This window comes from Mustela putorius, unplaced genomic scaffold (assembly GCF_011764305.1).
Source record: "Mustela putorius furo isolate JIRA1106 unplaced genomic scaffold, ASM1176430v1.1 tig00000873_pilon_pilon_pilon, whole genome shotgun sequence".
In the NCBI taxonomy this organism is placed as follows: Eukaryota; Metazoa; Chordata; class Mammalia; order Carnivora; family Mustelidae; genus Mustela; species Mustela putorius.
Genome location: NW_025421504.1, coordinates 891563 through 918256, shown reverse-complemented (window position 1 = coordinate 918256; position 26694 = coordinate 891563). Strand labels below are relative to the sequence as shown.

General features: G+C 64.0%; 3 protein-coding genes across 8 annotated transcripts; 1 reads left to right on the top strand and 2 right to left on the bottom strand.

The window, feature by feature from the left end:
- Positions 1 to 3314: 3314 nt before the first annotated feature.
- RFNG (RFNG O-fucosylpeptide 3-beta-N-acetylglucosaminyltransferase) lies at positions 3315 to 7426 on the bottom strand. 3 transcript variants are annotated; one of them, XM_013054279.2, is made up of 8 exons: positions 7072 to 7426; positions 6486 to 6579; positions 5881 to 5983; positions 5590 to 5743; positions 5280 to 5368; positions 5002 to 5167; positions 4447 to 4529; positions 3315 to 4360 (listed from the first exon to the last, which is right to left on the bottom strand). In XM_013054279.2, exons 1-8 carry the CDS (start codon positions 7357 to 7359, stop codon positions 4279 to 4281), a joined length of 1059 nt encoding a protein of 352 aa, XP_012909733.2. In that variant the 5' UTR covers positions 7360 to 7426; the 3' UTR covers positions 3315 to 4278. The 3 variants fall into 3 exon arrangements, with proteins under 3 accessions (XP_012909733.2, XP_012909734.2, XP_044941586.1); XM_013054280.2 differs by having other exon boundaries at positions 6486 to 6549; XM_045085651.1 differs by having other exon boundaries at positions 6486 to 6534; positions 7072 to 7425.
- Positions 7427 to 7443: 17 nt separating this feature from the next.
- On the top strand, positions 7444 to 12785 carry GPS1 (G protein pathway suppressor 1). 2 transcript variants are annotated; one of them, XM_045085647.1, is made up of 14 exons: positions 7444 to 7544; positions 8393 to 8485; positions 9070 to 9251; positions 9773 to 9937; positions 10023 to 10158; positions 10263 to 10340; positions 10510 to 10567; positions 10970 to 11055; positions 11275 to 11369; positions 11537 to 11642; positions 11726 to 11806; positions 11893 to 12030; positions 12117 to 12251; positions 12340 to 12785. In XM_045085647.1, the coding sequence occupies exons 1-14, from the start codon at positions 7512 to 7514 to the stop codon at positions 12412 to 12414; spliced, it is 1461 nt and encodes a 486-aa protein (XP_044941582.1). In that variant the 5' UTR covers positions 7444 to 7511; the 3' UTR covers positions 12415 to 12785. The 2 variants fall into 2 exon arrangements, with proteins under 2 accessions (XP_044941582.1, XP_044941581.1); XM_045085646.1 differs by having other exon boundaries at positions 10507 to 10567.
- A 188-nt stretch (positions 12786 to 12973) lies between these two features.
- DUS1L (dihydrouridine synthase 1 like) lies at positions 12974 to 18718 on the bottom strand. Of its 3 annotated transcripts, none has more exons than XM_045085649.1 (14): positions 18572 to 18718; positions 17707 to 17953; positions 17116 to 17191; positions 16635 to 16685; positions 16228 to 16340; positions 15664 to 15746; positions 15411 to 15514; positions 15075 to 15219; positions 14862 to 14958; positions 14683 to 14771; positions 14156 to 14301; positions 13841 to 13878; positions 13488 to 13563; positions 12974 to 13384 (listed from the first exon to the last, which is right to left on the bottom strand). In XM_045085649.1, the coding sequence occupies exons 2-14, from the start codon at positions 17941 to 17943 to the stop codon at positions 13245 to 13247; spliced, it is 1395 nt and encodes a 464-aa protein (XP_044941584.1). In that variant the 5' UTR covers positions 17944 to 17953; positions 18572 to 18718; the 3' UTR covers positions 12974 to 13244. The 3 variants fall into 3 exon arrangements, with proteins under 3 accessions (XP_044941584.1, XP_044941583.1, XP_004748732.1); XM_045085648.1 differs by having other exon boundaries at positions 17116 to 17224; positions 18572 to 18717; XM_004748675.2 differs by lacking the exon at positions 18572 to 18718 and adding an exon at positions 18234 to 18545 and having other exon boundaries at positions 17116 to 17224.
- Positions 18719 to 26694: the final 7976 nt, after the last annotated feature.

The following is a 26694-nucleotide window of genomic DNA, read 5'->3' as shown; positions in this document are numbered from 1 at the left end:
AATTTAATAAATAAATAAAGCTATTTAAAAAAAAAAAAAAACAAATGACTTCATGGACTGATTCTAGCCCTATTTGTTGAAAAGACCCCCATAGGCTTGCTCTGGAGACCTTAGTGGTCCCCTGTAGGCGTGTGCACCCGCGCCGGGCTGTCCCCTGGGCCCTCGGGCTCTGCGTGCGGGCCTGCCCGGCACCCGCTGTCTCCGCACCGCAGCCCCATGGCAGGTCTTGAAGTCTTTAACTCGATTCTTTTCCAAGGTTGCATTTTGGATTCCACTAATGTGCTTAGTGTTTCTATACCAAGTTTCGAGTCGGCTGATCAACTTTTTTGTAATGTATTTGTCAGACTTTGGTACCAGCATTATACTGGCCTCACAAAATGAGGAAAAGTGTCCTCTTCAGCCTGATTTCTGAAAGGTTTTGGGTAATGTTGGTACTCTTCCCTTCACGTTTGATAGAATTCAGCAGCGAGAGCACCTGAAACGGGGTATTTCTTTGTGGGAACTTTTTGGTTAATACATTGAAATTATGCAATAAATATGGGCCACTCCCGCTCTGAATCTCATCTTGGCTCACTTCCGAAACGACGTCTTTATGGAGACATTGTTTGTATCAAAAAGTGGCTGGTGTTAAGGTGTACAGTTCGGTGTTTTTCTTACGTTCGGAGAGTTGTGTAACCACAGCTACTATCGAATCCCAGAATCGGGCTAATCCTGTTACTCACGGTGGGATGACGTGGCCACAAACACGGAGTTAGCTAGTACCGAGCCCTTGCTCTGGAGGGATGCGTGTGGCCTTCCGGCACGCACAGGATTCACGGAGATAATAACCCTAGCAATGGAAACACAGTTCCTTCCAGGAGATTCTGTTTGACAAAAGAGAAAACAAGGTTCAGCAGCGTCGTGTGAACTGCTTGGGAGTGGGGACTCGGCCCTGTGCCTCTGGCCGCAGAGCGGGAGCCTCTGCCCTCCGTGCACACCCTCCCCCACCCGCCATAGCCTCCGGCCTCGGACGCAGGAAGCAGGGCCTTGCCTAGTCCGACCGCGACCTCCGCTGGGGATGCTCAGGTCTTCCACTGTCGGATGAGGACAGGAAGAACTGATCTTGAGATTACAAACAAAATGTGATCAAGCAGGCCAGTCTGCAAACGCACAGCCTTTCAGTGGGGATCAAGGGGTTTTCGTGGCCCCAAGAAAGCCCACACCCATCAGCAGCTGCCCCCGTTCACCGGCCCCCAGCCCCCAGCAGCTGGCCTGCTCTGTGACCCACTGTCCCCCCAGGGCTGGCCTGGGGCCTGGCCTGCAGGGACACGGGGTGTCCTGACGTTTATTAAACACTCGTTCAAAAAAACTGTTAGATGGATGTCCAGGGATGCACGATTGAATTTTTAAACTTAATTTACAAAATTTTAACTTTTTCTGATGCTTTGGCTACTGCACGTCCATTGTATGACATACTTTGTTATGCGTAAAATGCCATAAAGGAGAAAGAAAAAAATCCATTTTACCGGTTTTTGCATTTTTCAGAGACAACTAAACATTTTGGCGTTTCTTTCCAGGCTTTTTGTCCTCCCTGAAAAATGAAGGCACCAGCGGGTCTGGCAGACCCCGCCGCTCGCCGCTTTGGAAGCCGGCCAGTACCCCCCCACCTTGGAGGCCGCTGGGGGTCCGGGGACGACTGTTCCTCCTGACCCAGCGAGGGGGTCTGCGGTCTGGGAGCTTGGGCTAGTGTCCCAGTCTTGGGGGACGGCATGCTCTATGTCCGGGGGTGTTAGGGGGTGTTCCGAGGAAGGACAATGCTGGGTGACCTGCCGCAAGCTCCCTCCCGAGTGATGGGGGTCCCTTGCGAACTTGCTGCTTCGGGGACTAAGGGCACCCCTCTCCCAGGACCCCAGCTGGCATCTCCTACCCCCTGGATTTCTGGAGCCCATGTCTACCCGTCCTCAGGCTCCGTTCCCACTCTGAGGCTTGGGCCGCCTCCTGGTGCCTGTCTCACCCTCCACCCTGACGGCCCCCGCAGCCCCAAGCTCGCCCGGTCCGCCTGTCTGCCGTGGTGTGCGGCTGGGGTCGCGGGATCCTCTCCCCGGGAACCCCGAGCGGTCGCACCTGGGGACAGACGTTTGAAGCAAAATGGGAAACTGCCTGTTGGAAAATTTCATAACCCGAGTCCAGCAACACAAATGGGCAGTGCTGGGGCCACTAACGAGAAAAGCCTCAAGGCCCGAGTGAGTGGACGTGAACTCAGACCCCAGCCAGAGTGGGAGAAACGGCTCGGGCTTGGCTCACGAGTCCATGGCAAATCCAAGCCTGGAGGACGGTTTGGAGAGCAGAGTGACCAGCTCAGACTTGATGGCGTCTGAGCGGTGTAGACAGAGCGGAGGTGGAGGGGGCGCGATTCTCCACGGCAGACACGTCCCCCGCGGGCACGGCGCAGCCCAGGCTGAGGCGAGGGCCTAACGGAGGCTGAGGAAGGGGCGGGAGCCCCCACCTGCCGCGGGCGGAGCCTCACGCACACCCACACGCCGCCGCCTGCGGACCACACCGCGAGGTGCTGACCCGGGGCTGAGATCCGGTGCCAGTTTCCCCCGCGGATCCCTCCCTGGTTGCCGTGACAGTCGTGCAGCACCGAGAACGCAAGGTTTCAGACTTGCTGAAATTCGCCACTCCCTGCGTTTGCCTGGACCCCAGTGCTCCTCCTTCGGCCCCGACGGTGCTCAGTCTGGGGCTCCTCCCAGGACTGTCAGCAGCCCTGGGGCCTGGAACCCGTAACGCTGGACTCTCAGTGACCTCCGGACGTGTCTTCCTCCTGGCGGAGCACCATCGAACCGTACGTGGACACCAGTCCGAGGACTCCAGGCTGCTGTCTGGGTGCTCCCTGCCTGCCCTACGCACGTGCATCGGCACCTCTACGGCTCCCTCACCTGCGGCCCTGCACACACACACGTGTGCACGTTCACGCACGGCCCGCACACGCACACTCACGCACGGCCCTGCACACGCATGCTCATGCACGGCCCTGCACACACGCACAGCCACAGCCACACTCACGTACAGCCCCGCACCCCCCCGCACACACACTGGTTGTCCCGCAGTGTGCTGAGGAAGCAGGCGAGACGGAAGACTAGCCTCTGGGGCCAGGTTTGCGGTGGGTCCAGCCCCTGCTGTGCGCTTGGGACCCCTCGGGCAGTTAAGGCTTGGCAAGCAGGGCTCTGGGGGGCGCAGAGTTGCCTGGAGACCCTTCCTGGGCCAGCAGCTGGAGGCCTGTCAGCTCAGCTGCCAGGTGCCGGGCCGGTCCATTAAGCCAACCGGCCAGAGAATAACAATCACCCCTTTATTCACTTCCAGCAACTGCGCAGCCAGGAGCCAGGGCGAAAGTGCCGAGTTCTCTCATTCCGCTCTCTCTTCCACGGAAAGGCACAGTTAAGGCGGGTCCGCTGCAGGGGTGGGGGCACCGCCCTGCAGGGGGAGCCCAGAACAGAAGGGCCCTGCTGCTTTCTGGACTTGGGGCAGGGGGCGAGGTCAGGGAAGACAAGCATGGAGTGGTGGGTCGGAGTGGAGAGATATGAAGGCCTTGGCAGAAGAGACCCGGTGAGGCGGCCTCCAGGTGGCGATGCCCGGGGCAGAAGTAAGCCGGGTTTTGAGCTCGCTGGCCGGGGGCCTTACTGCAGCGCCTTCAGAGACCAGCCGGGTCCCCGCTCCAGGCCTGCTGGTGCAGCCTCCGTGCCCACGGATGGCCTGCTGACGGAGCCCACGCACGACCCTGGGCCTGGAGCCCACTCAGTGAGCCTAGTCTGCCCGGAACCCCCTCCAGCAGGGTGAGGGCAGCGCGGGGCCCTGGGAGCAGAAGCCGGCCTCCGCCCGGGCCGCTAGGTCCCCGGGCCGCTAGGTCCCCGGGCCGCTAGGTCCCCGGGCCGCTCGGTCCCCGGGCCGCTCGGTCCCCGGGCCGCTCGGTCCCCGGGCCGCTAGGTCCCCGGGCCGCTAGGTCCCAGAGTAGACCCCTTTCCTGCGGGAGCACACCTCGGGGCTGCGCTGGGAGGAGGACCCACATTACACCCCCCGCTCTCGGCGGCAGCTGGCACACGCACAGCCTGGACCCCTGGTGCAGGGGCAGGCCACTCACCCAGAGAGCTCGGTCCCCTGGCCCACCAGGGGCTCTGGGGGGGGGCGCTCTGGGGGAAGCCTGCAGCACCCCATCTCCCTGGACATGGCTGTGGCCAGCTAAGAGAGCCGAGAGCGGAAAGGGTCAGCAACGGTCCTGCTCCCTGGGTTGGGAGTCCAGGGTCACCGAGCAACGAGGTCACTCTGCTTGTGCATAGGACACCAATCTGTGTCTGGGTAGAGAAGGCAGTGGACAGACTTGAACCTGGGAAGGAAACGCGGAGGTCAGGCCTCCTGGGATGTAGGTGTTGTGGGGGGAAGCACCAGAGGCCCTCCTCACTGCCCATCTACCGTGTGGGGTCCTGCTGCAGGCTGAAGCCCCCGACGTTCACCACGTTATGTGGGTTCTCTGGACCCCCGTAGCTCAAGGTGACCTGAGCGGGGGCAGGGAGGGGAGAAGAGACAAGTCGCTCCCAGGATCAGCTCTTCCCCCACACCCTCCTCTGGCCTCCGGAGTCAAACCAGGAGAGGCTGCTGTGCCTCTGGCTCCCCGGGGCCCTCCAGGGCAGGACTGCCCCCCATCCCAGGGCCCCCAGGGCACGACCTCCCCCCGACCTGCCAGGGTAGGTGGAGGGCCCACCCAGGCCAAGTCCGGGCCCATCCCCCACGCTCCCCACCCAGGGCAGGACTGTCCCCCTCCATCTGGGGCATCCAGGAAGGCCCCTCACAAAGGAGCCCCTGTACCCAGGCCCCGGGATCCCAGCAGGCCAAACACACGGTGTGCAGTAAGTTCGCTGCAGGGCTGGGAATGCTTCCCTGAGCCCTGGTGATGGGCCTGAGATCCCGGGCAAGGGCCAGGCACCTCGGGGGACAGCCGGGGGCTGAGGCCCGGGAGCTGGGCTATACCTGCCGCAGCACGGCGTCGGGCGGCAGCCTCCGCAGGTCCTCCAGGTGCGAGTGGAAGAGCGCGCTCGGCAACAGGCGCGCGCCCAGCAGCCCCTCCACGATGTAGCCCACGGTGCAGTCATCCGGCAGCCGCGCCCGCTCGGCGGTGCTGATGAAGCTGCCCAGGCTGGTGGGGGGCCCGGGCCAGCAGGTCAGGGCCTCCTCCGTCCTCAGTGCCACCATGCCCGCCTCCCAGCCCGGGCGGCCGGCCCCCCACACCCCCCACGCACCGCCCTCACCTGGCCCAGGGGCTCATCTTCAGAGCGAGGCCTCTGCTCAGGCAGAAGCCGGCTCCGCCCGTGGCGAACCAGAACTTGACGGTGGTCACCTGAGGAGGAGAGAAACGCTGGGCCGGGCGGTATCCGCAGCTGCTCTCCGCACAGAGGGTGCCCCCCCCCCGACACAAGGGAGGGGCTTCCCAGGGGCCCAGCTCCTCCCACAGCACCTCCTGAAGGGCCCCCACCCCAGCATGGGCCAGACTCGCCACGCTGCCGCCCTTCCCCAGCGGGGTCCCCGCGCTCTCAAACGTGCTCCCGGCCCAGCACTCACGGTGCCCCCTCCCGGGACCCTCTCGGCGGCCTCGATGGGGTGGTCCAGGCTGGGCCGGCCCAGGTAGACGTCCTGGCTGGGCGAGAAGGCGGAGAGCAGCCGCAGCAGGCCTCTGGGGTTCACGTAGTTGTCGTCGTCCACGTGGCAGAACCACCTGGGAGCAGCGAGAGGTGCTCTGGCGTGAGGGGCTGGTGCCGCTGGGGGCCTCCCCCTGCTGGCTCCCGAGCATGGGTGGGCCCGGCCTCAGCCCTGGGCTCTCCTGGGGGGCACTGGAGCAAGGCCACCACATACTTGCGTCCGGACTCGATGAACTTGTCGTATTCCACGGCCATCTTGCAGCACAGGGCCTGACGGGTGTGCACGGCCGAGCAGTTGGTGTTGATGACATGGCTGCCTGCCGGGCGCGGGAAACGGGGGAGGCGTGAGGGCCAGCCCACCGCATGGTGATCAGGGCAAAACGGGGCTGCCCAGTGGGCATGGCCACCTCACCCTGCTCGAAGCCCCCAGGCCGGGTCCAACCGCGCAGCCCTGGCCGGCTGCTGACCCACAGGGCCCAGACCGGTAACAACCATCTGCACCACTGTGAGCGCAAAGCCGCCCCAGGTCGAGGACTGCCAGGAAACAGTGGCCTCTGCTGGAGCATCTTCGGGACCGTTTGGGGACTGTGGCTCTGGCCCGAGGCCCTGGGAGGCCTGCCAGGGCTGCGGGAGGCAGAGCCCGGCCCGTGTGTGTAGGGGACCTGGATGCTGGCCCTGCTCTCCACCAGCTGTGTGACCCTGGGCAAGCGACGCCCCCCACCCCGCCCCAGACCTCTGTACACAGCAGGGAGACGGGTGTCACCGCACCAAAGGATCCATGAGGGGACCTGGTGCGCACAGGCTGGGGAGTGCGCTCACCTGCCCGGAGTTGCAGTTCAGGGTCATCCCCGTCCGTGAAGATGAAGGTCTGGGGAGAGACAACCTGTGAGGCCCCAGGGGGACCCGAATGGAGCTGCAGAGATGCCCCTGGGTGAGCCTGGGCTTCGGAGATGGAGCTTCAGGATAAGAGGGTGCCCAGGATGGGCCTGGACGCTGGGGTTGGGACGGGGCGGAGGGGTGGGGGAGTGGGGTTGTGGGTGGGGGGGAGTGGGGTGGGGGTTTTCCCCAGCGATGGCCTGCTGCTGTCCCCAGTGTCTCCTGCTGCGGTTGGGGCCTGGCCTGCTCTCACAGGACGTCTGTGGGGTCTTGGTCCAGTGTCAGCTGAGAGAACCCACCCCAGTGGGAGGGCGGCCGCGCTTGGGTCCCCACAGACTCAGAGTGAGGGTCTGGCCATCACTCTGGGGACACAGCAGTGGGCAGGGGGTCCCGGGGATGGGGTCTCCGGGGCAGCCCTTGCGGGGACAGGGGTGTAGGGGGCGCGGACGGTTGCCGTCCGGGGTCGGGATCCGGGCTGTGGGATCGGGGGATGGGGTGCCGCGATCGGGGATCCCGGGGCGAGGCCCACCTGCTGGCGGGCCCGGGAGATCCAGGTGCTCAGCAGCAGCCCCAGGCGTGGCCCGTGGTTCTTCTGGGTGGTCTTGACAGCGATGAAGACGTCGTCCGGCCGCAGGCGGGGGACGGAGGCGGGTCGGGCTGGGGACCCCCGCCGGCCGGGGCTCGGACTGGGAGCCCTGGCAGGGGCGGGGGCCGGCGCCGGTACGCGGGGCAGTGGCAGGGGCAGCAGCAGTAGCGCGGCCAGGGCCGCGGCCAGCGCGAGGCAGGCCCGGCACAGCGCCCCCCGCGCGCGGCTCATGCGGCCGCGGGACCCGCGGGCACCGCCCGGGCTCAGGCCGCGCAGCGGCCCCTTTAAGAGCCGCCCCGCCCGCCGCGACCCGGATGCGCTGCCCCGGAAGTGGACGGCGCTGCCCCGGAAGTGGACGGCGCGCCGCGGCGGGGTCGGTGAAGATGCCGCTGCCGGTTCAGGTGTTTAACCTGCAGGTAACGCGCCGCGGCCGGCGACCCCAACGCGCCCTCCCGCACCGCTGCTCCCGCCCCCCCACCCCCGTCGCCGCCGGGCCGGGGCCGGGCCCCCGCGCGGCCTCCCCTCCCCGCCGCCCCGCGGCCTCGCGCAGGGGCCCCGCCGTGGGCCCGGCAGCCCGGCCGGCGCCAACGCTCTGTCCGTCCGGCCGCGGGCGGCTGTGTCAGGGCCGGGGGTGCGGAGCCAGGACAGGATGCGGGGCAGGCCTCCTCGCAGGGGCCGCTCTACCGCGCCCCTCCCAGCGGCAGGTCAGCCCTCGTCCTGCCGGGCTCGGCCGGGGACTCCGGCCCGAGCGCAGCCTGTCGGCCCGTACGCTGCTTCCCGAGGTACCGTCCAGGACGGGGGGCCCAGGGGCGAGCGAGCGCGGGGGGGCGCGCCCACCGGCCCCAGGACACTGTTCCGCCGCCGCCCGGGCCCGCCGCCCCCGCTGCCGGGCGCTGCTCGAGGCTCGGAGAAGCAGCGTCAGGACGGTGGCTGCGGCCGCGAAGGGACCGCAGGGGCACCCCCTCCCCCCCGCGCCGCTGCCTGCCCGCGGCCCCGGAGACCCGCGGTGGATTGGGCGCCAGGGCTCTCGCTCTGCGGCTGCGGGGCTTGCGGGGGGCGGCGCCGGACACGGGCTGGGGAACGGTCAGGGACGGCCAGCGCCTCCGGACTGGGTCCCGGACAGGATCGCGCAGACAGGATCCCCAGGACAGGAGCCTGCTGGGGACGTGGCACCGCGGGCAGAGCCCGACTCAGGGGACAGTGAGGGTTTCTTGCCCTTCCTGGTCAGTCCGGTTCGAGTGCCAAATGCCCGCTTGTGTTGCAGGGGGCCGTGGAGCCCATGCAGATCGATGTGGACCCCCAGGAGGACCCGCAGAATGCGTCCGATGTCAACTACGTGGTGGAGAACCCTACTCTGGTAAGGAACCCTGCGCGCGGTCCTAAGGCAGGCAGCAGAGGGCGTGGGGTGTCAGTCCTGGGGCGGGTTGGTAGGTGGGGGGGCCCACCCAAGCCATGCTTTTCTCTGACCCAGAAACCTCTAGGCTGTTCGGTTGCCCACTGGTCTTGGGGGGCGGTAGCCCAGCTGGAGACCGGGTGCCCCACTTCTCTTCATGGGTCAAGAGCCCACGCGCAGCTCTCCTCAGACCCAGGACAGGTCTTTCTTGGCGCCCAGCCTGCAGCACGGCTTCCTGACCGCTCTGCCTGGGGACTGGCAGTCACGAGTCAGGCCCATCTGGCTCTGGCCATTTGCCCCCTCAGCGCCCCAGGCAGGGCTCTACCCTGGAGGCCCCCGCCCTGGCTCACGCCAGGTGGCTTTGCCGGCACCGGAGAGCCGTCTGGCTGGCGCCCGAACACCTCGTCGTTCTTGCCATGGGTGTAGGGCTTCTCGGATACCGCAGAAGGGTCAGTGTCTGGGTCCTGCTCCTGGCTCACCCGCCAGGACTTGGGATCTGGGGTCCCACCTTGCACAGCCTCCGTCCACTCCCGCCTCCCCGACTTCAGGATCTGGAGCAGTACGCGGCCAGCTACAGCGGGCTGATGCGCATCGAGCGGCTGCAGTTCATTGCCGACCACTGCCCCCCACTGCGGGCAGAAGCCCTGAAGATGGCCCTGTCCTTTGTGCAGAGGACCTTCAATGTGGACATGTATGAAGAGATTCACCGCAAGCTCTCGGAGGCCACCAGGTGACACCCGGGGCTTGGCCAGAGGAGACAGGGCCCTTGGTGGGAGCCGACTACAGGGACTGGGCGTGGTGTGTCCCCTTGGGTCCGGCCTGGGCAGGGCCTTCCTGTGCTCCCGACTCCTGACACCGTCCCCGTGTGGGCACTTAATAGCATCCCTGCCTCCGTGTGGGGACATGGCCTTCTTTGTTGAAGCCAGGCAGGGCGATGAATGGCAAAACAGGCCAGGTTCTCAGTCGCCCTGTCGTGGGGCTCTCTGCGCCGCCCTGGCCTTTCTCTGCGTGTGCAGGGCGCGTAGATGTCCTGGCGGGAAGCGGGTCTCCTGGAGAGGACCCCTTGCTCTCCTCTGCGCGTGGCCGCACGCCCGCGCCTTCTCCCGGCGGGCATGCGCTCCAGGCTGTGGGCCCGTGTTCCTGTGCTGCCTGGGCGCTCCCTCGGCAGGGGCTGGGCAGGGGCTGGGCAGGGGTCCCCGGGGACACCCCTCTGCCTGCGCCTCGGGCCCTGACGCCTGAGCACTCCCTCAGGGAGCTGCAGAACGCGCCGGACACCATCCCTGAGAGTGGCGTGGAGCCGCCACCCCTTGACACGGCCTGGGTGGAGGCCACTCGGAAGAAGGCTCTGCTGAAGCTGGAGAAGCTGGACACGGACCTCAAGAACTACAAGGGCAACTCCATCAAGGAGAGCATCAGGTGCTGCTCTCGGGAGGCCGGAAGGCTGGCGGCCGGCACGGCCCCTGTGGCCCTGGGCCAGGTCCGCTCACATCTGGCCCTACAGGCGCGGCCACGACGACCTGGGTGACCACTATCTGGACTGTGGGGACCTGAGCAACGCCCTCAAGTGTTACTCCCGGGCCCGGGATTACTGCACCAGCGCCAAGCACGTCATCAACATGTGCCTCAACGTCATCAAGGTGGGCCCTGCCTGGGGGGTGGGCGGCCGGAAGGGCTGCGGGGCAGTGCCGCCCCTGAGCCAGGAGGGGGCGCCCCAGCTGAGCCCACCCCACCTGCCCGCCAGGTCAGCGTCTACCTGCAGAACTGGTCTCACGTGCTGAGCTACGTGAGCAAGGCCGAGTCCACCCCGGAGATTGCCGAGGTAACGGCGGCGTCCCCACTCTGTCCTCGGACCCGGTCCCCCGACCGCTGCGCCCCGGCGGGCGGGGCCCTCCCCAGACTGCTCTTGCCCCTCAAGCTGGGGCAGGGCCCAGGGAAGGACCAGGGTGTGGAGGCTGGTGGCTGACGTGTCCCACTTTCCCCTGCAGCAGCGTGGGGAGCGGGACAGCCAGACCCAGGCGATCCTCACCAAGCTCAAGTGTGCTGCCGGTGAGGGCTTTGGGCCGGGTAAACGCCACCGAGGAGACCAGCGCTGGGGTGGCGTGTGCGGGTCCGATGTCAGTTCTCACTGCCAGGGTGGGGGGCCTCATCGCAGCGGAGGAAACGTCCGAGCCGCCCCAGGGGTGTCCGCCAGGCCACAGTCCTGGGCGGGGAGGCCAGTGCGTGGCCAGTGGTCAGGGACGGAGGTGTGGCTAGCGGGTGGGCCTGGGGCTCCTTCGTAGGAGTTCTCGCCTCTGCTGCTCACGGCTTCTCCGGCTTCTCCGGGCCAGGCTCACGGGTGTGGCCACGTTTGACCAGAGTCCCCGTCCTTGACCCTGGGAAGCGGCTGGGGTGGGGGAGGCAAGGGCGCCGGGCTTCATTCTGCCCTCCCCCCGTCCCCCTGCCCCGCAGGCCTGGCCGAGCTGGCCGCGCGCAAGTACAAGCAGGCCGCCAAGTGCTTCCTGCTGGCCTCGTTCGATCACTGCGATTTCCCTGAGGTGAGGGACCGGAGGCCGAGTGGGGCCGCGCTCTTGCTGGGTCTCCGGAAGCAGGGGGAGGACTCATGGGTTACGCTCTTTATTGAGGGGACGCCCCCTTCAGGTGGGTGGTGGGTGGTGCGTGGGGCAGCCGTGACCCGGCCTCGTGTCTATTGTCTCCTTGGACTCTCTCGACGGTCAGTGACCCCGGGTGTCTGTCCCAACTCTTCTTGCCCTTAGCTGCTTTCTCCCAGCAACGTGGCCGTCTACGGTGGCCTGTGTGCCTTGGCCACGTTTGACCGGCAGGAACTGCAGCGCAATGTCATCTCCAGCAGGTGGGTGGGGGGTGGGGTGCCGGCCCTGCGCCCCCCGGGCCTGCTCCCTTCCGGAAGTGTGAGGACTCACGCCGGGCAGGCCTTTGGGGGGGCTCGGGCCGTCGGCCGTTGGCGCAGGTGCCCGTCAGGGCAGGTGCGGGCCGGCTCTGAGGGCCATGCGTCTGCAGCTCCTTCAAGCTGTTCCTGGAGCTGGAGCCACAGGTTCGCGACATCATCTTCAAATTCTACGAGTCCAAGTACGCCTCGTGCCTGAAGATGCTGGATGAGATGAAGGTGAGGGACCGGCCAGCTGGGGGGCGGGGGGCTGGGGGGCAGGGTCCGGGGAGCAGCGGTGCCTGAGCGGGTCCCCTCACCAGGACAACCTGCTCTTGGACATGTACCTGGCCCCCCACGTCAGGACGCTGTACACCCAGATCCGCAACCGCGCCCTCATCCAGGTAGACGCGGGGGTGCGGAAGCTGAGGCGGGGTGCTGCGGGCGGGCTCGGGAGTCCCCAGCGGCTGACTCGGCCTCGGCCCCGCAGTACTTCAGCCCCTACGTGTCGGCGGACATGCACAAGATGGCCGCGGCCTTCAACACCACTGTGGCGGCGCTGGAGGACGAGCTGACGCAGCTCATCCTCGAGGGGCTCATCAACGCCCGCATCGACTCCCACAGCAAGGTGGCGGGCCCGGGGCCAAGGCCGTGGGTGCAGGGAGGGCCCCTGGGCTGTGGGGAGCACTGCTGAACCCCACCCCTCCGCCGCAGATTCTGTACGCCCGGGACGTGGACCAGCGCAGCACGACCTTCGAGAAGTCCCTGCTGATGGGGAAGGAGTTCCAGAGACGCGCCAAAGCCATGATCCTGCGGGCGGCCGTGCTGCGCAATCAGATTCACGTCAAGGTGAGGGCAGGGGCAGCCCCCGTGCGGACGCGCTGCAGGGTGGGCACACACACGTCCCCTGGGCTGAGCAGCCCCGTCTCCACCCCAGTCCCCTCCCCGAGAAGGGAGCCAGGGGGAGCTGACGCCGGCCAACAGCCAGTCCCGAATGAGCACCAACATGTGAGGGCGCTCACTGGCCTCCAGGATCGGCTCGTGCCCTGCCCGCCCCCATCCACGGCCTCGACACACAGGCTCCCACGGCTCACCCGCTACTTGTGGAGGGGCCTGTGTACCCCTGTGGCCCCTGCTATGCAGGGCCCCCCGCAGGGGCGTCCAGGCCCGGCTTCTCGTGTTCCCTCGCCCCCTGCTGTGCCCTGGCTGTGCCCTGGCGAGGCGGGCTGCTGCTGCTCAAGGCCCTTCCCGGAAGGAGAGACCGGCAGGGCTCACCCGTGTGACTTCCCCGTGTCACCCCCACCCCCAGCAGCACCCCCTTGTTGTGTCACCGAGGGTGCAGGCAAGTTCAACGTCAGTCCATTAAAGGGCAGCCTGAGAACATTCCCTGGTGCCATTCCTTTCTGCTAAAAGGGCTTCCGAGGCCCATCTCCATGAGGTCAGGCTTTGGGGTCAGGGCTCCCCACCCCATTACACAGGCCGAGCGGCGGGGAGGGGCCTGAGACCAGGCAGCGGCTCCACCCTCCCAGCCTCACGTCCAGGTCTCGCAGGCCTGGGGTCTGCTCACGCCGTCTGGTTCTCTGCATCGTTTCAGAGATGCACGTTTATTGTTCACTTCTGAACACACACGTTGCAGGGAGGGGGCAGGTCCAGCCTGGGCGCCTGCTCCCTGGTGCAGCATTTCTGGGCTCCTGGCGTCGGCCGAGGGGAGACCAGCTCTTCCTTCCGCGCAGAGTAGCGGGAGGCTCCCTGAGTAAAGGCATTTCCTTAAGTGGGATGCGTAGAGGTCACAGCGGCAGTCCCTGGGCCTGGGGAGGCGCTGTGTCCGGCTCTGGCTGCTCCTCAGGCCAGGGCGCTGCCCACCACCTCAGGAAGGCCGCCTGGCTCCCCGGGTCCTGCTGGCTGGGGCTCCTGCAGCCTGGACGGGGCCCCCTTCCAGGCCAGAGACTTCTCCAGTTTGGTTTTAAAAAGCAATCCGTGACCTGGCGGCAGAGGAGGAGGGTGGTGGGGCTCAGGAGGCTGAGGGTCCCACTGCCCGCTGGGGGCTGGGACTGGGGGGGGGGGCGGCGGCAGAGGCGCCCTTACCTGGGCAGTCCGCAGCCTCTCTGAACGCTCGCTTCTTGCAGCAGCCCCGGCACAGGTTGAACACACACCTGTTGCCCTGGACGCGGGGAAGCCGGTGAGCCTGCGGCTGTGGCCCCTCCACCTGAGCCAGCCCCCCAAAGCCCAGGGCCGGCCAGGAGCACCGGTGGGCTGCAGCCCGGCCCAGGGCCTGCCTTCCACACCGCAAGCGGCTGTCGTGAGGCGGGCAAACAGCCATCCTCCCTGGGGCTGCCCCCCACGTCCGCACGACAGGTCCCGGGCAGTGTCAGCAGGGACCGCCCCGCCCGCCGCCCCCTAATGCTGAGCTCCGGCCTGGGCAGCCCGGCCAGACTCACCTTCGGGTTTCCACACTGATCACACTTAGCGTATTTTGCTGAGAAAAGAACAGAAGCAGGTATTGGTGAAGCCGGGAGCCGGCCCGAGGACGCAGCACACGTGTCCCCACCGCGTACTAGGTGCCTGCCACTAGAACCTTCTCCAGAGGGTGGCCCCAAAGCCCATCCCCACCTCCAAGCAGCAGCCAGGGGAGCAGGGGGCAGGCCGGGCCGCGGTCACTCACCGTGGCAGCCTGGCTCCCAGCAGGCCCTTACCACTGCGCTCCCCTCGCCCGGGGGAGCAGCCCCTGGGGCCCCACAGGGAGAACAGCTTACGCTTCAGCGAGGGGTCGAAGGTCTTGTGGGGGTTCCTCAGCTGCTTCTTCTGCTTGTTCTTGGACAGGACATCGGTGCCGCCCTCCTCCTCCTCCAGGGCCCGCTTGCCGCGCGCACCCCCATTCTCCTCGCTCCCTTCCCTGGGCCTGGGAGGGCAGGGCAGCGGGCAGAGCCGGCCCCGTGGAGGGGTGACTCACCAGCCCGGGGCCCAGGACGTGTACAGCGCCCCACAGCTCGGCTCCTGGGCTCCCGGGGCCGTGGCTGGGTCTGAGTGGCCCCAGATGACAGCCCAGCCACGGCCGCAGGGACCCAGGGGAAGCTCAGGGGTGCCTGCCACTTGCCCCCAGGACAAATCCACTGGGACCGCTTAAGAGAATCACCTTAGGGGACAGCTAGCATCCCAAGAGCGAGCCGAGCCGCCAGCACCCTCCACCAGGGCTGCAGAAGGCCCGCCAGGCCCTGGTGCAGGGAGCGGGGTGCCCTCTCCTCCGTGTGTACCCCGGCCCGTGGGCTGGTGGGAAGCTCACCCTGGCCGCAGGTAGGGCTGGCAGATCCAGTGGAAGAAAGGCAAGCCGCCAGAGGGCTTCTCTCCCTCTTTCTGCCTGGATATATCCTCCTGCAGAAGCCCAGAGCAACCCAGGTCACGGAGCCTGGCCGCCCCGCCGCCCGCCCGGCCACCCCGCCCCCAGCCGGCCCCACCACCTGCCTGACACCGCAGCTTCAGCTCCCGGCTCACGGCCGCGGCAGCCTCCAGGGTCTTCACCTTGGCGAGCTCCTCCCGGAGCTGCTGATGCACCTGCAGCCTGAGACAAAGGCTCTGTCCCCGAGCCGCACCCAGGTCGAGCCCCTGCCCGGCACACAGACCCGACTCGGGAGCGAGCTCTCCCGACACACGCTTCCAGAGAGCTGAGCAACTCACGTGTGGTGCCACAGCTTGAAGAGGTGTGCGCGGACGCAGGACAGGGGGCAGGGGTGCTGCCGCACGATGTCCAGGTACTCCTCGGCCAGCTCCCACACGGCAGGGCTGCGGCCCTCAAACAGGGCGGGGTTGTGCAGGTTGCCCTCTGGGGAGAATCGGGGAAGGAGGGCTCAAGGCGGCAGGCGCTCACGTCCCCGGAGGGGCGGCCCCCACCATTCAGGCCACGGGCAGCCGAGGCCTGGGAGTGAGGCCAGCACAGGCCCCGGGCAACCGGAATGGGGCCCAGCCCCTCCATGGCCCATCAGCTGTGGCCCATCGGCCACGGCCCTGCCTCACCTGCACTCATGACCCCCTGGACTCCTGTGTCCCGGATGCAGCGCTCCACGTCCCGTAAACACTGGATGTTCCCGTTGGCAAATACAGGGATGGCCACTGCCTTCCTGTCGGGAGCAGGGGCAGACGCTCAGCGGAGAACCGTGTCTCCTTGTGCCCCATAGCAGGCACAGAGCTCCAGCCCCCACACTCCCTCCGACCCCACCGCTCGGCTCCCCGCCAGCTCGGGCAGCGCGGCCCCTCCTCGCACACTCACCGCACGGCCTTGATGTGCTCCCAGGAGGCAGTGCCCGACAAGGGCCCCTTCTGCTCCTTGGTGCGCCCGTGCACGGTCAGCAGCTAGAACGCAGGCCTGGCTCTACTGTGCTGTGACCGCAGACCCCAAACTAACCCTTGGGCCTCACATGCCCAGTACCCTGGGCTGCAATTGGGGGCTGCTGCCTGTGGCTCATGTCCCACGGATCCAGCCGGCGTGCAGAAGCGAGGCGGCACCTTGTTCGAGGGCCGCTCCTCATGAAGTGGCAGCACGCCAGGTCCAAAGGTGTTGGGGGGGGCACCAACCTGACTTTAAGGCTGGGGTCAGGTAGGGGAGGGCAGCTGAGGCCTGGCCCCTCCCAGGACCGGCCTCCTCCTCGGGAACACGCAGCTCCCCCACCCTCACCAGGCCTTGCCTCGGGGTCACCACGATTCTGGCCCTCCCTGGCGAGTCGGTGCCTCAAGGGAGCTCCTGGGGGCAAGGACCCCTCCCTGCCTGGTGCAGGGTGCAGGGGACACGAGGCAGGGGAGTAGGGCGTGGACCTGCGAGCCCTCAGCCCCTCACCTGGCAGCCAGCCTTCTCCAGCATCTGGGCATACTTCACGGTCTTGTCGATCTCCGGGAAGACTCGGATTTTGCACGTGACGGGCACAGCGAGTTTCTCGTGGGCCAGGAGAACTGGGGAAAAGGAGAGCCGGCTTCTGACGTGCGTGCTGTTCGCCTCGGGCCGGCCGCGGGGCGGTCTGCCAAGACACTGCAGGGCTGGGCCGGGACCCCTGCCCCCAGCTCCCGCTGTCCGGTTTGCGGTCGGGCTCGAAGGGGAGTGGCTGGTGCGGGGCAGTGGTTTCCCAGCCCCTCCTGCAGCCGCAAGTGTGCAGTGGCCAGGACCCACCGGCCACGACCTTGGGGCTCCTTTACCAACCACGACCCAGCCTGATCCCCGCCCCCGGCCCCAGCGCGCAGCCAACTCACTCATTCTCCGGAGCAGGTCCCACTCCTCCTGCAGGAAGGCACCGTAGTGACCTGCAAAAGAGCAGACGGTCCTGCCACATCACGCCTGGGGGCTGTGTGCCGGCTGCTGGAGCTCAAGGGCTTGGAGTGGGACGCCCACCACGTCTGGCCAACCAGCAACCCCTCAGACTCAGCGAAGAACAGTGTCTGTGCCCCAGGCCGGGGAGCGGTCCCAACGCCTGAACTACGCTGGGTGTACAGCGGCAGGGCCGGCGGCCGTTCATCCTCCCCAGGCACTAAAGGGGGCGACGAGCCTCAGGCCGGCAGAACCCTGTCACTCGAGGGAGGAGCAAAGACAGGACAGGGACGCCACCAGGAGCGGAGAGAAGGCCCTCCCCTGGTCGTGTCCACACCCTGGTCTGTAGGGGGCCCGCTGTGGTTTAGAGCCTTGCCCTCTCCCCACAAGGCAGTGCTCCGCACAGCGACCTGCGGCTGAACCCACCTCTTTTGGCTATCATCTGCGGGCAGCCCAAATTCAGGTCGATGGCGTCACAGTAATCCTGAGCCAGGAGAGCTGCCTGGACAAACACCTCCGGGTCATTGGCACAGAACTGGGAGACACAGGTGGTGACGTGAGCCCGACACAAACCCTGGGACTGCAGCTCCCCGGCCCCACAGGACATTCAGGGTCCCCGGGGCCGCCTGCAGGATGCCATCCTGTGCTAACGTTCACGTGACGACACGGGCCCACACCACGAGGAGGGGACGTCACAGACGCACGTCCGTCCCAAGTGACACAACGCTGGCCTCCCGGACTTCAGGAGAGCAGAGCGTTCCTCCCCAGCGTCCGGTAACACACGTGGCACACGGGCAGGTGAGGGGGAGGGGCTGCCAGTCTCGCACCGCACTCACGGCGTCCCCTCACCCAGACTGAGCCAGCGCCCCAGGAAGGGTCCATCTCTGCAAGCCCAGCCCCAGGAGCCCCGGGAAGCCCGGAGCTTCGCCAGAGCATGCCCGCCCCCCCGCCCCCGCCCCCAGAAGTTGGTTCTGGAAAGATGCGGCACCTGGCACTCCCGGCCAGGCCCCTGCCCACCTGCACAATGAGAGGCCGGTCCTCGGGGCACACCTCGCAGTACAGGTTCTCCTTCCGATAGTTGGCGTCGCGGACGAAGACCTGGGCGTGCAGCATGGGGGTGTAGCAGAGCTGGGCCCCGTGCCGGCGGCTCAGCAGCCTCCAGGCCAGCTCACTCTGGTCCACCATGGGCGCCACCACGTGGCGGGCGCCCCCCAGGGTGCGGCTCCAGAACTCGAAGCCCTGCAGCTTTGGCATCGCCTCCACGCTGAAAAGGGGGAGACCAAGGGTCGGCCGGGGGCGGAGCGGCAGGGCGGCCTGAAGGCATCGGATGGAGCCCGGAGGACGCACAACCGTCCTCGAGGCCGCTCCAGGGCAGCCTGACGGTCGCAGGCACAGACATCAGGGTCCCCCCTGCTGCAGACCCAAGGCCGTGGCCTCGGGGCACCGCGTCCCCACCCGCTCGCCAGTGCGCCAAAGAGCCAGGGAACGCGCTGACCTCGTCCCCCTCCCCCGGACACCTCGGTCAGGGAGGCGGCCCTGCCCACCTGCTCCGCACAGCGAACGCCGGGGCGCGCTCGCCGGCCCGTCGCACCGGTGCCGGCCGGACGCCCGCGCCGCAGCCGCCCTTGCCCACAGGCCGCCGGAGCAGCCGCGGCCCCCGGCCTCCCCCAGCGGATCCCCGGCGGCGGCGACCCCGCGCACCGAGCTCCGCGTCCCGAAGCAGTCACCGGCCTGGCACCGACCGAGCGCGCCCCTGGGGGCGGCACTGCCCGGCCGGGGTCGCACGGGGAGGTCGCACGGGGAGGTCGCACGGGCGCGCGGGGCGCTGTCACCGTCGCTGCCGCCTCGCGCGGGCGCCCGGCCGGACCCGCGGGACACGCACCTGCCCGGGCCCCTCCCGGACCGCCCGCGGGCCTCTGGGAGCCAGGCCGCGGCGGGGGCTCCCTCGCTGCCCGCAGGCCGCCACGCCGGGGCCGCCGCCCGGCCCAGGACTCCGCGCCGGGGCCGCCGGAAGGTGCCTCCTCCAGGGCGGTCCGGGCGGCCCGCGGTGCGGCGGGAAACGCGTCCCCGGGAAACCGCGCCCGGTCGCGGAGGAGCCCCGCCCCGCGAGGTCGGAGGTCAGAGGCCGGAGGTCGGCCGGGCCCCGCCGCAGCGCGGTTGGGCGGGGAGGGGAGACCCGAGGCCCGGCTCGCCCGGCGCCCGCTTTCCACTCCGGGCTCCCGCTTCTGCCTCCCGAAAGGGCCGCAAGTCCCCCGCCTCGGCCGGGTGCTCAAAGGCCTCCGGGGGCCCCCCCAGGCCGGAAGTGCTGCCGTCCGCGGGGTCCCACCCCTGCACTTCCGGGGCCCGGCCGGGGTGCGCGCGCGGCGAACCCGCCTGAAACGCAGCGCGCACGCGCAGGGCGCTCCCCGCCGCTGGGGCTGGCGCAGGCGCAGGCGCAGCCGGGAGTCCGGGGTGGTCGCGGCGGGAGCTGCGCGCGGGGGCCGCTGCGGGGCGGGCCTTTCCCCCGGCGGCTTTGAAACCCGCTCGCTCCCCGCCGGATGCCGTGCGCGCCCCTCCCCGCCGCCAGCGCCCGACGCCCTGCCCGTGCCTGCCGCGCGAGCCGTGCTTTAATTCGCGGGCCCCTGCGCACGAACCCGACAGTGTGCAGGGACGGGGCCGGCGTTTCGTTCCGGCCTTGAATACGGCCGCGTCCCCGAAGGTCGGGCGCTGGAGGAAGGACAGGTCCAGACCGAAACGGCGAGCGCCCCGAGCACTTCCGCCGGGTCCGCGGAAATCAGTGCCATGCAGTCTTTAAAAATACAGTAACTAGAAAACTTAAAACTACCGACGTGGGCAGGATTTCTGGAACCGCAGATGGAGGGGTTTTCCAAATGCCTTCCCAAAAAAGCAACGGTTCTAACAGGACGAATCATTTAAAGCAACCATTCCAGGACCCTTTTTTTTTTTTTTTAATATTTTATTTGTTTATTTATTTACTTGACAGACAGAGCACAAGCTCTCTCCCAGGTGCCCCCCATCCCGGGACTCCTGACCAAAGACATACAACATTTAGGAGCACTTACACGGAAGTTACGAACATCAGGCAGGCCTGGCTGGCTGGTCAGCGGAGCCAGGGGCCGGGTGTGACCCTTGATCTTGGGGTTGTAGGTATGAAGCCCCATGTTGGCTGCAAAAATAAAATCTTTCAGAAAAAAAAAGGAGGGAGTGACTGGGGGGCTCAGTGGGGGGAAGCGTTAGGGTTAGGGTTAGGGTCATGATCCCGGGGTCCTGGGTTCAAGCGTACATCGGGCTCCCTGCTCTGCGGGGGTGCTCCCTCCGCGGCGGCTCCCCCTGCTTGTGCCCGCCCTCTCACTCTCTGTATCTTGCTGTCAAGATTCGGGAAGGAGCGCCTTTCCTTTCCTCCTACCCTCTGGTAATTCCACCAGAGTCCGGTGGGCCTCCAGGACCGGACAAGGGGGGGCTGATTAGAAAGCCTCCCAGGTGTTTGTTGAGAAAACTGCAGTCATGGTGACAGACGGCGAGCTGGACACGCAGCTGCCCGAGGCCACAGGACTGGTTGAAGCAAGGACAGTTTGGCCAGAAATTCAACAAGGAGACTCAGTGGACAAAACAGCAGCCATCGGGGCAGCCGCCGGCGGTGCCCGGTAGCCTGCAAGGCCGCGTGTGTGCTCCGCAGGGACCAGGCTGCACTCCCAGCTCCACACTTCTCTGGCTGCATTTGAGGCTTCACACCAGCAAAACAGAAAAACCAGGGCTGAACTGCGGACTGCTAGGACTTGGAATACATCCCCAACCCACGCAGAACTGTCGGCAAAGGACGCAGCCCCTCCGGAGGACGCTGGTTCACGATGCTTACGCGTGCCTTCTGACCAGTAACGGACGGTCGTTAAGCCGTACTGACCCAGGGAAGCGGTGGAGACCAGGGGCACCCAGCTGGCTCTGTCCACACAGCTCGAGAATTTTGATCACGCAGGGTGTGGAGCCTACTTAAGAAACGAACAACCTGGCAGATATCCCAGTGGCCACACCAGAGGGGACAGGCTCGACAGAACCCACCATCCAGGCGCGGTGCTACGTAAAGCAACACCAGCACCAAGAGCGACACTAAGTTGGGTGGGGGCAGGGGGTTCAGAACCCAGAGTTTCTACAGCCTGTCATCTAAAAATGCCCCATCGTCGATTGGAAACATTCTTTAAAGATTATTTAGTTTAGGGGGCACCTGGGTGGCTCAGTGGGTGAAGTGTCTGCCTTCGGCTCAGGTCATGATCTTGGGATCCTGGGATCAAGTCCTGTGTAGGGCTCCCTGGTCTACTCCCTCTACCCTTCCCCCCTGCTTGTGTGCTCTCTCAAATAAATACATAAATAAAATCTTTTAAAAAAATTGTTTACAAAAATCATGCAGCTAGCAGCAACCACATTGGTAAGAGTCTGGGGCCTTTCCCTCCGATCGGGGGCAAGGTAAGGAGGCTACTGCCTCTCTTTACTCGAAATAGTCCTGGGGTTCTCCCGGCACCAAAGGCAAGAAAGAGGCATAAAAGGCGTCCAGACAGGAACAGAAGAAAGAAAATGCCTCCTTTTGCTGTCACTGTCTAGGTAGAAACTCCCGGAAAACAAAAGCGACCTACAACACCCCCAGCCCCGCTCCCCACCTCTCTGCCTCCTTGTGATTTCTCTCTCTCCGTCAAATGAAGAAATGGAACTTAAAAAAACAAAATACAAATATTTATGACCCGCTCGTGTTGCCTCCTGCCCCCCCAGCCCCCGTCCCTAGAAAGCTCTGATCTGTTTACTGTCCCTAGAGATTGCCTCGCCATTCCAGCATTTTGCAGAAATGGACTCATGCTGCGTGGACTCTCCTGGTCTGGGGTCTGCGCTCAGCGGCAGCGTCTTGAGCCCGTCCACGCCACGCCATCCTGGGCATCCGCGGGCCTCACTCGCTGCTGGGCAGTGTTTCGGTCCAGACAAGCCACCGTCCACCCGACCCGTCACCTGTGACGGAGGACTCCGTGTGTGCGGCTTTGGGCTTGTGGACAAGTCTTTGTGTGGACCCAGACTCTGCTTCTCTTGGATAGATGCTTGGAGTGGCATGGTCGCCTCAAATGGTAGCTGAACGTGTCACTTTTTCAGAAACTGCCAAATTGTTTTCCAGTGCCGGCACCATTTCACGTTTCCGCTAGTGACACGGGGATGTCCTAGCTGGTCCATACCCTCCAATACTTAATATTCTTTTATTTTTTAAGATTTTATTTATTTTTTAAAAGATTTTATTTACTTATTTGACAGACAGAGATCACAAGCAGGCAGAGAGGCAGGCAGAGAGAGAGAGGAGGAAGCAGGCTCCCCGCTGAGCAGAGAGCCCGATGCGGGGCTCGATCCCAGGACCCCGGGATCACGACCTGAGCCGAAGGCAGAGGCTTTAACCCACTGAGCTACCAAGGCGCCCCGAGCATTGGACTCTTGATCTTGGCTCAGGTCTTGATCTCAGGGTCATGAGTTCAAGCCCTGTGTTGGGCTCCCTGCTGGGTGTGGCACCTACTTAAAAAAAAAAGACAAAGAGCAAAAATAGTCAAACTTTGATAAATGTAACAATTTATTCTTTTATCAATCATGTTTTTGGTATCCTAGTTAAGAAACCTTTGCCTAGGGGTGCCTGGATGGCTCAGTTGTTAAGCGTCTGCCTTGAGCTCAGCAGGAAGCCTGCTTCTCCCTCTCCCACTCCCCCTGCTTGTGTTCCCTCTCACTGTGTCTCTCTCTCTCTGTCAAATAAATAAGTAGGTCTTTAAAAAAAGAAAAAGAAAAAAGAAACATTTGTCTAACTTGAGTTCACAAACATTTTATCCTATATTTACTTTGTAAAGTTTTATAGTTTTATTATTTATTTATTTCATTTGTTTTTTATCTTTTTAAAAGATTTTATTTATTTATTTGACAGAGAAAGATCCCAAGTAGGCAGAGAGGCAGGTAGGGGGTGGGGGGAAGCACTGAGAAGGGAGCCCCGCATTGGGCTGGATCCCAGGACCCTGAAACCATGGCCTGAGCCGAAGGCAGAGGCTTAACCCACTGAGCCCCCCAGGTGCTCCTCCATGGATCTACTTCTGTGTCCTGATGTCAGTAAACACAGATTATTGCAGCTTTGTAATAAAGCTTGGACAGTCTTGGAATCAGGCACCGCAGCTTCTCCACCCTGCCGCTCTCCAGCACATCCCAGGGGAACTGACTTTTGGGTCCGCGTGTCCATCCACACAGGCTGCCGGGATTTCGATCGAGGCTGTACGATGTGTGCGGGCCGGGGGTGCCCGGGCGGCTCCGGCGCAGCTCATGGGACTCCTGGTCTCTGGGTCTTGAGCCCAAGCCCCATGTTGGGTACAGAGATTGCTTCAAGTTAAAATCTTAAAACAGGGGCGCCTGGGTGGCTCAGTGGGTTAAGCCGCTGCCTTCGGCTCAGGTCATGATCTCAGGGTCCTGGGATGGAGTCCCGCATCGGGCTCTCTGCTCAGCAGGGAGCCTGCTTCCCTCTCTGCCTGCCTCTCCGACTACTTGTGATTTCTCTCTGTCAAATAAATAAATAAAATCTTAAAAAAAAAAAAAAAGCTAAAATCTTAAAACAAACAAACCCGTAATGCTCATTCTGGGGAGAATGGACACATAGCCCTGAGTTTTGCGGCCCCGAGTGAGGCACATCTCCGCACCCGCTGCCTTCACCTGGCTCAGCAGGGCCGCGCCCACCTTCCGTCGCGCTGCCCCAGCTCTGCCTTCTCTGAGGGGCGACTGGCGCTGACTTGCTGACGGCAGCGTCTGCTGTTCGTGTCCCTTGTCGGTACTTGAGTGACGGGCTCAGACCCCGTCTCTGCTGGGGTCGTCCCAACTCACCGCCTCCATCTAGCAGGTTTCCGGAGGGTCTGTCAGCGTCTCCGCGCGGGGGACCATGTTGCCTGCAACCAGGGCCGGTGTCATTCCTTCCTTCTCCGCTGGACGCCTTTGGTTAGTCTCTGCCTCGTCCCCCGTCGCAGGGGGACGCCCGCTCTGCAGCCACTAGGGGCGAGGCGGCTGCATCTTGCTGTCTACCCGGCGCGGGGGGTCTCGCGTCTCTAGCGGGCGGAGAGATGCCCCCGCAGACCCAGGGTAGGCGTTGCGTCTCTGTGTTCAGCACATGCTGTTTTCTGCATCCAGTGAGATGATCCTTTTCGGCCGTTAATGTGGTGAGTTGCGGTGATTGATTTTTGAAAGTCCAACCAGCCTTGAATTCCGAGGATAAACCCCAATTGGTCATGATGTATTCCCCCCTTAATGCGTGACTCCGCATGCTAAAATGCCGATGTTTTGCTTGCATGACCGTGACGGATACTGGTAGCTTTCCTGTAACGTCGGGCTTTGGTACCAAGGGGATGCTGGCCTCGTAGCAAATCTGTACATTACCCTCTTGCTGTGGAGTGGATTGTGTCCCCCACATTCATGGGGGAGCCCTAATCCCCAAAGGGACAGTATTTGCAGACAGGGCCCTCAAGGAGGTGCTAAAGGCGAAATGAGGCCCTAAGAGTGGCCCCTCAGCAGACAGGGCTGTGCCCTTACAGGAAGAGGGAGCCACACCGGACTTGTGCGCTCGCTCTGTGCTGCCGGAGGTCAGCAAGAAGGCAGCTGAGAGCCAGGAGGACAGCGCTCCCCAGGAACTGCGCCGGCAGGAGCCTCGACCGTGGGCTTCCCGGCTGTGATGAATTCCAGTCCATTGTGTCGTGGTACGGCAGCACGAGCCGACGACACATCCCCGAACTATTCATGCAAACGGAACCCTCGCACGCGCGGAGACTGGTCTCCCTTCCGGGACTCGGGGAGCGTCTGGAGGGACGCTTTTTCTCCTACGCGTCTCGCAGAACTGGCCGTTCCGCACTGGAGTTATCTCTGCGGACAGGTGTTCGCCGCAAACTCACTGTCTCCCACGCAGGTAGGGTCACTCGGGCTGCGACTCTTTCTTTGTTCTGCATCTTATTCCGCGGATTTTCACTCTGGCACGCATTGCTTCCATTATTCTGCCGAGCCTCTCATTTGCCCGCGTTGCAGCGTCTGAAGGTTCATCTGAGCCGTCGGTGCCTTCGCCCCTGCCGCGGCCGCCTGCCGAGCGTGGTGCTGCGCTCTCAGCTCTGACACCGATTTCTCTTTCCAGTTTTTCTTTCTTTCTTTTTTTTTTTTTTAAAGATTTATTTATTCACTTGACAGAGATCACAAGTAGGCAGAGAGGCAGGCAGAGAGAGGGAAGCAGGCTCCCTGCTGAACAGAGAGCTGGATGCGGGACTCGATCCCAGGATCCCGGGATCCCGGGATCATAACCTGAGCCAAAGGCAGATGCTTAACCCACTGAGCCACCCAGGCGCCTCTCCAGTTTTTCTTTAACCCGAGGATTCTTTAGCACTGAGATCTGAGGGGGCGCCTGGGTGGCTCAGTGGGTTAAGCATCTGCCTTTGGCTCAGGTCATGATCTCGGCGTCCTGGGATCGAGTCCTGTCCTGTCCTGCTCAGCGGGGAGCCTGCCTCTCCCTCCGCCTGTGCCTGCCTGTGATCTCTCTCTCTCTCTCTGACAAACAAAAGAATAAGATCTTAAAAACAACAACAACAACAACAACAACAAAACATTGTGATCTGATTTCCACACATTTGAAGATAGTCTAGAGAACTTCTTGTTATTCTCGTTTTATTAATTGCGGCCAGAGAAAATATTTTATAAAGTTGAATTTCTTTTTAACTTAACGGCACTGGTTTTATGACCCAGAATGTGTGCTCCCTTGGTAAATGTTCCACATCAATTTGAAAAGAACTGTGTTGTGCTGCTGCCCCGTGGGTGTTCTACCTCCGCCAAGGCGAGTGGGCTGGTCACACCGTCCATCTGATTTACCCCCGACATCCCGTCTCCGTGTCCTGCCAGTTCAGGAAGGACTTTTGGACTCTTCAACTTTCATTGTACATTTGTGGTTTCTCTTCGGATGTGTAACCTGGTCTCCTGTGACTTGGAGCCGTCACGGGGCATGGAGGCTTGGGGTTGTTACAGCCTTTCAATCAGCTGACTCTTTTACCTTTTTTCTCATTATGGAGGAACCCTTTATACCCCCAATGCATTTTTAAAAAAAATTTATTTATTTACTTGACAGAGATCACAAGTAGGCAGAGAGGCAGAGAGAGAGGAGGAAGCAGGCTCCCCGTTGAGCAGAGAGCCCGACGTGGGGCTTGATCGCAGGACTCTGGGATCATGACCTGAGCCGAAGGCAGAGGCTTAACCCACTGAGCCCCCCAGGTGCCCCCCAGGTGTATTTTTTGCTCTGAGATCTGTTCCCTGTTGGCACATACAGAGCCATGTGCCAGAACAGCCCTTCCCAGGGCAGGAGATTCCAGGCAGGGACAGACCGCATCTGTGCACTCTGTTGGTGGACGCCTGCTGGCTGTCCTGAGCAGGGCCAGCGTGAACACTGACACACACGTCTGTGCAAGCCCTGGTGTGCCATTCCTTGGGGCATATACCTAGGAGCGTAACTGGTGGTTCACAGTAATTCTACGCTGAACTTTCTGAGAATACGGAAGAGCCCCTGGTCTGTTCTGGTTTCAGCTCATCCCTTGAGAAGCCTGGTGGTAGACCTGATCCCCCGACCCTGGACTCCCTGGCTGCAGGGTCCAGCTTTCCCTGCTCATTCCCAGTTGGCCCAGAACTCACAGCTCTCCACACCCCAGGGACCCACTGGGGTCTACCTCACCCCCTGGCTCTCGGGGTTCAGATGCTCAGGGGACCTCCCTGCCCCCCGACTTCCTCGGATGCACCTCTGTCTACCCCAGCGTCTTGGTCAGCCTCTTGTTTCAGCCTGGCTAGTTCTGCCGAGAGCAGCCTCGGGGCGGCTGGGAAGGCCGTGTGCCAACGAGAGTCACACGCGGGACCCCGACTCCCGGTCGAGAGCGCTCAGTCATGTGGGCGGGACCCTCAAGTGAGCAGAAGCCCTGGCGTCCCTGAGGAACAAGGAATCCTGGCCAC

Bases quoted from the DNA above. Each gene is read 5' to 3' on its own strand.
- RFNG (XM_013054279.2), bottom strand. From the start codon at position 7,359: ATGAGCCGCGCGCGGGGGGCGCTGTGCCGGGCCTGCCTCGCGCTGGCC. The intron at 5,168-5,279 runs GTGAGGGCGGTG...GCCCCCCACCAG, and splicing joins AAGATGAGCCCCTGGGCCAG to CCTGGGCAGCTTCATCAGCA. The intron at 4,530-5,001 runs GTATAGCCCAGC...GCCCCCGCTCAG, and splicing joins CCGACGCCGTGCTGCGGCAG to GTCACCTTGAGCTACGGGGG.
- DUS1L (XM_045085648.1), bottom strand. From the start codon at position 17,943: ATGCCAAAGCTGCAGGGCTTCGAGTTCTGGAGCCGCACCCTGGGGGGC. The intron at 15,220-15,410 runs GTGAGGCAGGGC...GATTCTCCCCAG, and splicing joins CCAGGGGGTCATGAGTGCAG to AGGGCAACCTGCACAACCCC. The intron at 13,564-13,840 runs GTGAGTCTGGCC...CCCCGCGTCCAG, and splicing joins ATCAGTGTGGAAACCCGAAG to GGCAACAGGTGTGTGTTCAA.
- GPS1 (XM_045085646.1), top strand. From the start codon at position 7,512: ATGCCGCTGCCGGTTCAGGTGTTTAACCTGCAG. The intron at 11,056-11,274 runs GTGAGGGACCGG...TCTTGCCCTTAG, and splicing joins ATCACTGCGATTTCCCTGAG to CTGCTTTCTCCCAGCAACGT. The intron at 11,807-11,892 runs GTAGACGCGGGG...TCGGCCCCGCAG, and splicing joins GCAACCGCGCCCTCATCCAG to TACTTCAGCCCCTACGTGTC.